The 9,630-nt window shown below is 54.7% G+C and overlaps 1 protein-coding gene across 4 annotated transcripts in view; it reads right to left on the bottom strand.

The window, feature by feature from the left end:
- Positions 1–388: 388 nt before the first annotated feature.
- The window catches only part of CTBP1 (C-terminal binding protein 1), a 31,073-nt gene continuing 21,831 nt past the window's right edge, over positions 389–9,630 (bottom strand). For 3 of the 4 annotated variants that reach the window (XM_044448264.1, XM_044448263.1, XM_044448261.1), the window contains exons 3-9: positions 8,910–9,054; positions 8,411–8,617; positions 7,741–7,955; positions 4,920–5,050; positions 3,642–3,769; positions 1,653–1,770; positions 389–1,433 (exon numbers count right to left, since the gene is read on the bottom strand). In XM_044448264.1, coding sequence (XP_044304199.1) covers positions 1,247–1,433; positions 1,653–1,770; positions 3,642–3,769; positions 4,920–5,050; positions 7,741–7,955; positions 8,411–8,617; positions 8,910–9,054 — 1,131 coding nt within the window. In that variant the 3' untranslated portion in view covers positions 389–1,246. The remainder of the gene's footprint in view (positions 1,434–1,652; positions 1,771–3,641; positions 3,770–4,919; positions 5,051–7,740; positions 7,956–8,410; positions 8,618–8,909; positions 9,055–9,630) is intronic. The other variant, XM_044448262.1, reaches the window with a different exon arrangement.

Raw genomic sequence — 9,630 nt, 5'->3', positions numbered from 1 at the left:
CTAGTTTTGCAGTATTTGCAGAAAGATCCATCAACGTTAGCATTGCCGCCACGTGCCTTCAACGGGACACATGAAATGGTTACAGGTCGTTAAAGACAGCAGTGGCAGGGCCACGCTGCAACTGGCCGAAACCTTCCCACAGAAGCAAAGTTGAATTACCTTCAGGTACAGCAAAAAAGGAAAATAAGATAGAAACAGCTTTCTCCAGTAAGTTATTTCCAAGGTTCCACTCTGTAAAACAGGGTAATGGAAAGAACTGCTTTGACCTTGATTTTCTTCTTCCAGGGCTTACAGTGAAAGGGAGCAGAGGAAACCTAGACACAGAGTATCGACGAATTCTATTAGGCATGGGACAGGGAGCATAAACAAAAACAGGATGCACGTGATATTGGTTTGGGATTTTTATTTCTTTAAAATAATTCATACAAATGGATACAGTCACAAACATGATTTTAACCCAAAATATTGCTAGCCTACCACGTTACCAGGAAAGAATCCATGTGGCGATGAAATGCTGCTACTTTCCAGTAGTCGAGTGCCTCTCCCGCCCACCCCACCCCCTCCCCTCCCATCAATAATATATACTTTTAACTGGTGACAAAAAGCATCAACGCCTGTTTATACAAAACCTTTATTTGCACCTCAAAATCTCTTTGAAATGTCTTCATTCTGGAGTAAGGGAAATTTGTGCCAAAATTAGGAGAAACTGTTTTTATTAAATTATTCTAAAAAATAAGACAAGAAGGTAGAAAAAACAATGCACTGTGTGGCGTAGAAAGAAAAATGGGGAAATCGTTATCCTGAGAAGTTCACCAACCGCCTCATTTTTGGGCATTTTTAAACATAGAAAAACAAAGGATCTCAAAACTGGTTTGTCGAATGCCTCCCTTCGGTGTATTTTTCCTTGTCGACAGCTATGCAAACAAACCCTTGTTAATGTTCTAAAAACTGTACACAGACAAGTACATTCATGATATAATTAACTACTAACTTCTCTGGCTTAACAAAGAACCCAAAGGACACAGAAACGGTGAATCAGGTCACTGGACAGGGACAAACTACATTTTATATGGAGGAATAAGGTTTTCGAATCTTCTTGCCATCTCCCACCATATTGGACCAGTTTCTAAGCGGACGTGGCCGCCTCCTCCGCCTGTTCGTGGCTTTGCATCGCTTCACAGTCCGACTGAGCTTCCGCGCGCCCTCAGAGCTGCAACTGCCAAGCTGGGAATGATGCTCCTGCGGGCTACAATTGGTCACTCGGGTGGTCTCTATCCGCCTCGGGCTTGACTGTCTGGCCGGGCGAGGGAGCGTGGGGCGGGTGTGCGGCGGGGGGCAGCCCGTGCGACAGGGACATGGCGTTGGGAACGATTCCTTCCACGGCGGCGGGGATGCCAGGCGGGGCCACGCTCACGACGCTGGGCGGGAACCTGCTGGGAGGGGAGGGGAGGGGAGAGGAGAGGAGAGGGCCTGGCACGCGTTCCGAGCGGCCGGGAAAGCCTGCGCTCCGCGCTTGCCGCTCCCGCCCCAGCCCCTCCGGCCGCGCGCGGCATCCGTGGCCAGGCGGGCTCCAGGCTGCGAGGGAGCGGTTCCCACGAGGGGCAGGCCAAACGGGCCGGGCCAAACCCCCCCGCCCCCCGAGCCTTACCTACCTGTACGCGGCGCCGTTCAGCTCGGGGTGCACCACCCCGGGGTCCATGCTGGCCCAGTGCGTGGCTGCAGTCAGGTGCTCCTTGTTGACACAATTCTTGAGGCTGTCTGGGATGCGGCCTGGCGGGGACACAACGCACTCGTCAGCTCCGCACCTGCGGCGCCTGCTGCGCTGGAACGCGCCCAGCCCACGCCAGCACACCGCTCCTCTCCACTTTCAAGAACGGTTCTTCTACCATTTCCCATGCTTTCCTCTCCATTCTTTGGAGGCAGGAATGCTACACAGAATGCTTTAAAAGGCGACGGCTTAACCCTGCCTATGAAATTTGGAACACGCATGCATGGAGTGATCAGCATTCGTCTTGGGTCGCGCATATACACTGGATTTTTTCCCCTTTAAGCAAGCACATCACTGAAACGGCAAAGGTTGGAAAGGCCTTGCTCCCCTTTAAAACAAAAAAACCCCTTGATATTGTTCTTAATGCTATCATGTTCTTTTAGTTGATCTGTTGCTGTTGTTGTTTGGCTAATTTTTAAAAACAGAATTTTGAAAATGCTAGCTGGGTTGGAAAGTGGTGCCCGCCAGAACATTTTAGCGCCTGCACGTGGAGTGCAGAAGGCTCGCCCGCCTCGCGCATCCCTGCCCTCGCCATTGTCTTGTGCTGGGAGCGAGTGTGGGGCGGTGGATGGGAGACGGGGACCCAGGCGATCGGAGCGCCGGCCCCTGCTCAGTCGTGCAGCCCACTGGCCACTTTGGGCCAGTCGCAGACACTCAGCCCAACCTACCTCACAGGGTTGTTGCTGTGGGGATAAGACTGAGAGCAGGAGGAGGAGGAGGAGGATGCGGGCCGCTTTGAGTTCTTTAAAAGAAGAAAGGGTGGGATATACATCGGCTAAATAAATAAATAAATACCATGCTTCTTACAAAGAGGGGAAAGGTGTGCGGCGCGATGGATATCCACACCTCTGGAAAGCGCCTTCTGGAAAGCACCTTCCAGACTGCTCTTTCCTTAAAAATGCTGGCCTGAATGCAGGAAGGGGAAATGACTGAAGCTGCGCTCTTAACAATGGGGCGGAATTCTGAATGGAGAACTCCGGCCCGTTCCCCGTCCTCTGCAGGCTCCTGAACTTGTGTTCCCGGAAGACCCTTCGGAACAGCGCAGAATGTTATTCTGCAGGCTTCCGGGGGGGGGGGGGGGGCTGCAGCTCATCCCTTCCATTCATGAGCCAAGATGGGAGAGCGGAGGCGCAAATGTAAAGTTGCGGATTTTGGCCAGCAGAGTCATTCTCTGGTAACAGCCCTCTTCTCTGCTTCCCTAATTCATTTCTCAAAACTAGCAGGTAATCATCATGGACTATTCAAGAAAAACAACGGAACAGTTTTCCTGATGAAGAAAGTCATAAAAGGACCAGTGAGGGACCAAAGGACATAAGCAGAACTGAAGAGTATCTGGGCCAGCGGGGTGCTCCCTGTAGAAGAAGCCAGAAGTGTGTCCCACCAAGGACTGCCCCCGTGTCCCAGACCACAGCGGGTCCAGCTCAGCCGACTGTCCCCACAGATCTCACCTCTACCCCTTTCCCTCAGCCAGTGCCACTGAGGAGCACGTGGCCCCTGACGACAGAGGGGAGACACCAATGTCCCGAGCAGGAACCGCTACCGGCCCGGTCCCCACCCACTTCTGCTTCCTGAAACAGCCCGGGAGTGGCATTCCTGGGTTGCTGTCATGTACAAATTTGGCTCTTCGGGGCTGAACAACCCAGGGTTTTGAGCCATGGGCTGAAATGGTAGGAGGCTAATCCTAAAAGATGCTGGGTTCACAATTCATGGTAACAACCCATCCATTCACAGAACCGATTCAAGGCAGAGGAGGTGAATGGGTGGTTGGTGGCTTTCATGCAGCCGCGCCAATTCCTGGGATGCTCAATCCAGGGACGAGCACCATGCGCAAGCAGGGCCACTGCGGAGACACTGAAGGCGACGTGGCTGGCACCTGTGATAGCTCTCCGGATCTCCCGCGCCGCCTCTTCCCGCATCTCTATGGAGGCTTGCTCACTGTACCAGGCAGCATGTGGAGTGCAGATCAGGTTCGGCGTGTCCTTCAGCGGGCCCTGACTGAAGCTGCAGGGGAAGACAGAGGGGGCGTCGCATGTCAAAAATAAGCGTGCATAACAAGACGCAAACTGTACCTTTGTTTCCTGGGAGCTTGGAATATTTAATTCTGTCCCTGGTGTGCCGATGGACACGCCAACCAAGCTTCCAACCAGAGGAGGGAAAATTTAGGCAGTCCAGGATGAAATAAAGATAAAATTTAAACACCCCATCCACGCGGAGTGCTTAAAAGTTAAAATTAATTTGTTTGCAAAAAATCAGAGAGTTTGGTGCTTTGTAGCTCTGATGAGAACAAGAGCTACAGCAGTTGAGCTTCAACGAGGAGGCCTGGCAGAAATTCTTCTGTGCAGAATTTTGAGAGGAATAGGAGAGGAGAAAGAATCTAATCCTCACAGCCTCCATGGCGCATCCATGGAAACAGCTGGCTTCAGTCACCTCCATGTATGCCAGCAGGTATGAGTGTCCTCCACGTATGCCACTTTTTGGAGGCCCACGGAGACGGAAGGCAGCGTGGGGTGGACTCTACCTGGAAATGGGCTTGGCTCCAGAGCCACTGCTTCCCCGCTGGCCAGGAATGTGAGCGGCCCAGGCTAGGCCTGCCTGTCGGGGGTTCCTTAAGCTCGGAGAAGGCGCTGCCCCAGGAGGGGAGCCGCTTTCTGCCTCCGGTCCCCGCCCCGAGCTGCCATGTTGAGCAAGCCCAGCAAGCGTGGCTTGTGCGAGGCTGCCGTGGCCCTTGCAGAGCACGGGGGCGGCCCTGGGGCGGCTCAAGCCTTGCACAACCCACGCTTGCCAGTCTGCGCCCTGCGACAGCCTCACACGCGGGCTGGAGGCGTAACACGGTGGCTGCGTGCAGAGCCGCCTCGGCGTGCTCCGAAGGACCCCGAGGGCAGCCTCCGCCACGAGCCGGCCCAGCAAAGCAAGCTTGCCGCTGCCCGAGCCGGTGGGGCGAAGGCCTGGAACGGCCCGGCCACTGCCAGGGCGCCTCCGCCCCACTCTGCGCCGTTCTTTTGCCCTCCCAGCCACCCGCGGAGGCCGTGCCTGTCCCTCCCCTCTCCGCCTTGGTTGATGCCAGAAGGAATGCGGGAAGCTCTTTCGGAGGACCGAGCAAAAGCTAGTCCCTAGCAGCTGTGAGTGACGAGGCCGCCGCCGCTCTTCCCACCTGAATGGCTCCGATTCGTGCACGTCCAAGGCCGCTCCTCGTATCCTGCCTTCCTTCAGGGCTTGTGCCAGCGCCTTCTCGTCGACCAGGCCCCCGCGGGCCGTGTTCACCAGGAAGGCCCCTTGCCGCATCTGCAGGAGGGAGGAGGGTGACGCTCAGGGCGGGTGCGAGACACAGCCCTGCCAGCGGGACCGTGGGCAGGAAGAACTGCCCCAGTTAGGGAAGTCCACCGAAAATGGACCATCGTCCTGAACCCGGAAAACACCACACACTGTCTTTCACAAGTGAGCTTTTCAGCACTGAGTCTTTACCAGGCGTAATAGCGAAGTCAGACGGTAAAAAAATGGACTTTTATTATGGATGAAGTTAACTAAGCTGAAGGAAAGGCTAAGCATCAAATAGACGTGCCTTTGTATTTAAACAGGTAGCTCAGATCCTGGGGAAACCATTAGAAAGGGTTTTTTTTTTTTTTAAATTCCATCTCATTAACATAATTTTAAATATATGGCCTATACGGGGCACTGGAGTCAGGCTGCAACTCAGGAAATTCAAGCGTTACTCACGGAAGAGTTGCCACGGCCACGTCTAGGAAAAGCTTGAAGAAAATGCGCCTACTGCTTTTCTTTTCCCAACTTGCACAAGTAATTGCACGAGCTTGAAAAGCAAAGTCTGCTGAAATTACTAAATTGGAAGGCATGCATGGTAAGGATCAGTTAAAAGTGTTTGCTTAGTGAAGCAAATCTGTAACTTTCTGCTTGCCATAACGTATCGAGAACAAGAGGAACATTTAAGTTTGCCAAGTAAGCCAGGCAATGCAAAAACAATCCGTAACGCGGCGGTGACTTATCAGGACGCTGCCGCATTCCACCTTTAGTCAAGTGGGAACTTTCCCGGATGCAGAGGACGAACTCTGAGCAACATGCCTCGGCACACCCACCGTTCCACCCTTTCCTTACATAAATAAGCGCTGGAGTGCAGGGATTCACTCATCGTGTAAACCCTGCTAGCATTATTCCAGAACGGGCCAGACTTTAATGCTGGGTCCTCTGCTGGCTGAAACTTGCGTGGGAAGATCTTGCCCTGAGTGAGTCTGTCCTAGTGAGCTGCCAACCGATCCACATGCATCCAGGCCGCTTACAAAGGGAGGCACGGCAACCCCGGCCATCTAATTATGAGGCTTGGCAGCATCCCCAGCTGGATCCCAGTCAAGGGCCATTTCACGAAGTCCACTTCATTCACAGCTCGGGGCCCGAGGAAAATAGCCGTGCTCGGCTGTACAAGTCATGAGAGGCCTCCGCATGAATTTAAAAAGGAAAGGGGACCCACAGAATCCGTGTCACAGAAACAGATTGTGAAACCTTGCCGATTCACTCTAGATTTATACCAAAATTTCTGCACACCTTTCTATGCTGATTATAATCCCTGCAGACCAGTAACAAGAGAATACTCCAGCCTGTGAGGGGTGAAACCCGACACGTGTAACCGAGGCCTGGGAGGGTGAACGGGAGCAGAGGGAGCTGGTCTCTCCTCGGGGCCTTCCGCAGAGGGTCAGCTCCAGGAGGAGTGGGGGGGGGGTGGCAACAAGGCGGAGCACTTTCTCTGTGGTGGCCCCCTTCTCTGGAACAACCTCCCCAGCCCCCCCCCCCACAGCCGGGCTGGAACCAAATTTGACACACGTGGCCGCCAGGTTAAGGCAGCCCTTAAAGACTTGCTTGGCCCCCGGGGCCTGAGTGGGTGACCCATCCCAGCTGGTTCGCATGGACTGCCCTGTTTTGCCTGCTTCAGCTGCTTCAGACTTTCTAATGATTCTTCTGATTTGATCATGTTTTTGCTGCTTTTTAGTCATCTCTTTTTATGGATGGTTGTAAGCTGCCCAGGTGTGGGGCAGTACAGAAATGGAATAATAATAATAATAATAATTAAAATCCATCAATCCTGCTTGCTCTACAGGCTCATGGGGCTTACAGACGTCTCACTGAATGTTAGTAGCTCTGCTCCCCAGGGGGTTACAGTCTCATTTAAAAATCCACATGTCCTTCCACCCCTTGCCTCAGAGGAAAGAGCACTATCACCACATTCTGGGCACCCCACCCAAAAAGCACCCGTGGCACAAGTCATGCAGGGGAGAAGAACCTGTTTGCTCCAGTGGAGCAAGGTTCTTAGGAAAAGCACTCAGAGGAGCAGATCCTTACAGTGTTTCCAGACTAGAGCCCTCTTTAGCAGATAAATTATTAGAGGGTTAGGGTTAGGGTTATGAGGGGAGCTGCAACAACTCTAGCTATCAGAATTCCGAAAAAGCTTGCTTCAATCAGAGAATGTGGTTCTGAGGCCATGGGCTCAAAGCACACACCAAGTTATCCTCTGGACAGCTTGCAAACACTCCTCTCAAAGCCCCAGCCTCTCTCGTCTTTCCTTCGCAAGCATTCTTCCAGAAAAAATTCGTGCAGCGGGTGGGGCTTGCGTTTGAGAGTGCCTGCACTGAACACAAGGGGGCGCCAGCCACTCGCCACACGGAAGCACGCTTTGGGTAACGGCCTCTGGAGCATTTTGCAGAGATGTGTTTAGCGTGCAAGCCGCTGAGGCAGACACCAGTACAGCCTGAGGAGCAAACCAAGCCAAGAGCAAAACCGACCGTAGTGCAGACGGACATACAGGAGAGCAGGACTTTTCACCTGCGGGACAGGCAGCAAAAACACACCTGCCGCGCATGGACAACGCTGCCACCCCTCCTGGCCTGGCTAAAGGAATCCCCGCGGAGCGCTTGGAACACGCAGAAGCGGCTCCCCAGTGGCGCGCGCATCTTCCCCCGGGGGAGGCTGACCTGCTTGATAGTGAAGTCGTTGATAAGGTGGTGGTTGTGCTCGTTGAGGCTGCAGTGGAGGGTGACACAGTCGCTGTGGAACAGCAGGTCCTGGAGGGTGCTCACCCGCTGCAGCCCCAGGGCCCGCTCGATGCCGTCGGAGAGGTACGGGTCGTAGAAAATGACGTTGAAGCCGAAGGCCTTGGCTCGCAGCGCCACGGCTTGTCCCACGCGCCCTGGAAGAGACGCGGCATGGTCAGGAGGTCGGAAGCGGCCCGCGGCCCACGAATGCGCCTGGCTGCCCCGGGGCCGCGTGCCCCTCCTCCCCTCTTTGCCCCGAAGCGGCTGCAGAGGGGGCAGAAGCGCCTGCTTTCCTCTCCGGCTGCCTCCGAGTCATCAAAGCCTGACATTGGGGTGGTTTTGCGAAGTGCAAGCCTGGCCAGAGTGCGGCTGAGCACTCGGCAGTGATCGAATAAGCAGAGGTGCTGACCAGGCCGAACCTCACGTGGCCGCTTTCCCCCCAGTCCACATGGGAGCCCAACACTACTGCTGCCACACACAAACTCTGACAGCGCCCCAGTGAACATCCGGAAAGGAAAGAAGCCCACTCTGCCGGGAAGGGTCCGCAGCACCACACCGAGCCCAGTCCTGGCAGGGGGCCACGCCCGGGCCTCCATCCAGATCGGCGTACCTAACCCGATAATGCCCAGGGTCTCCCCTCGGATTCTTGCCGCCCCGGAAGCAACTTCCCGGATCTGCTCCACGCTCTGCACTCGCGTGCCTTCCCGCAAGGCCTGGTGGAGCCAGGTGGTTCGTCTGTACAGGTTCAGGATGTGGCACATGGTCGAGTCCGCCGTCTCTTCCACGGACGCAGCCGGCACGTTGCAGACCGCAATCCCTTGAGCGACACAGAACGGCCCGTGAGTTTCACACCGTCCCCTCGCAGGTGCTCTCCCGGACTCCAACCCTCGAAGGGACCCCAGGAAGGGAACCGTTCAAAAGCACGGTCACTCAGCTGCACAGTTGCACCGTCACGGACGATACAGCCCCACACACCTGAGCTGGGCTCAGTGGGGCAAGGGGAAGCAGGCACGAGCTCCTCGGGCACCCAGTGGAAGGCCGGAGGAGGGCCAGGCCATGTCTGCGCTCCTCCTGCCCTGCAAAGCGGTTACACAGAGGTGCCGGCATACCTAAATCTCCGGCGGATTTAATATCGATGTTGTCAAAGCCACTTCCGATCCGAACAATAATCCGAAGAGCCTTAAACTTCTCCAGGTCTTCACGAGTTAGAGTGATGGTGTGATACATCAGTGCGCCCACTGCTTCATTTAGTACCTGGAAAACAACAATGGACAGCACTCGGTTAACTTCCTTTTCAAAATCGGACAAATCAAAATTTGGGGTTCCTCAGTTTAAGTGGCACACAAAACTCAACCCAGCAAATATCGGCCCGTTTGGGCAACCAGTGGTGATCGGTCATCTGCCGTTGTGTGCCACGTGAGACGCAAGGTGCAGGTGTGCTGGAATGCCACGAAGCGTTCACTGAATGCACTTTCTGCTATGCCGAAATTCAGGAGGCTTAACCCTGCAGCGGCACGCATCCTTGCGGCCAAAGGCAGCGTGGGGAAAGATCTCACGTTGCTGGTTCTCCTTGCACAAACTAAGGCGTTCCCTCTGCCCCTGTTGGCTTTAGCAAACGGAGCAATACAGAAAGGCGGGCCGCTCACCTTAACGGCCGCTCTTCAGGCAGTCACCTGTGCATTCACACATAACCTGCATGGAGCTGGTTACCAAGCAGGTTCGATGGCATAACGCATTTTGCCAAGAGACCCCCCACAGCCCTGCAACCACAGGAAAAGGAATGTTTCCAGCGCTCCCTCGGCTGCCAACGGGGCTGCCCAGTGGCTGCTG

The sequence above is a fragment of the Varanus komodoensis genome, unplaced genomic scaffold (assembly GCF_004798865.1).
Source record: "Varanus komodoensis strain SLA01 unplaced genomic scaffold, ASM479886v1 scaffold54, whole genome shotgun sequence".
Taxonomy (NCBI): domain Eukaryota; kingdom Metazoa; phylum Chordata; class Lepidosauria; order Squamata; family Varanidae; genus Varanus; species Varanus komodoensis.
Note: the sequence above shows the minus strand (reverse complement) of the source record. Positions and strands in the feature narration are given on the sequence as shown.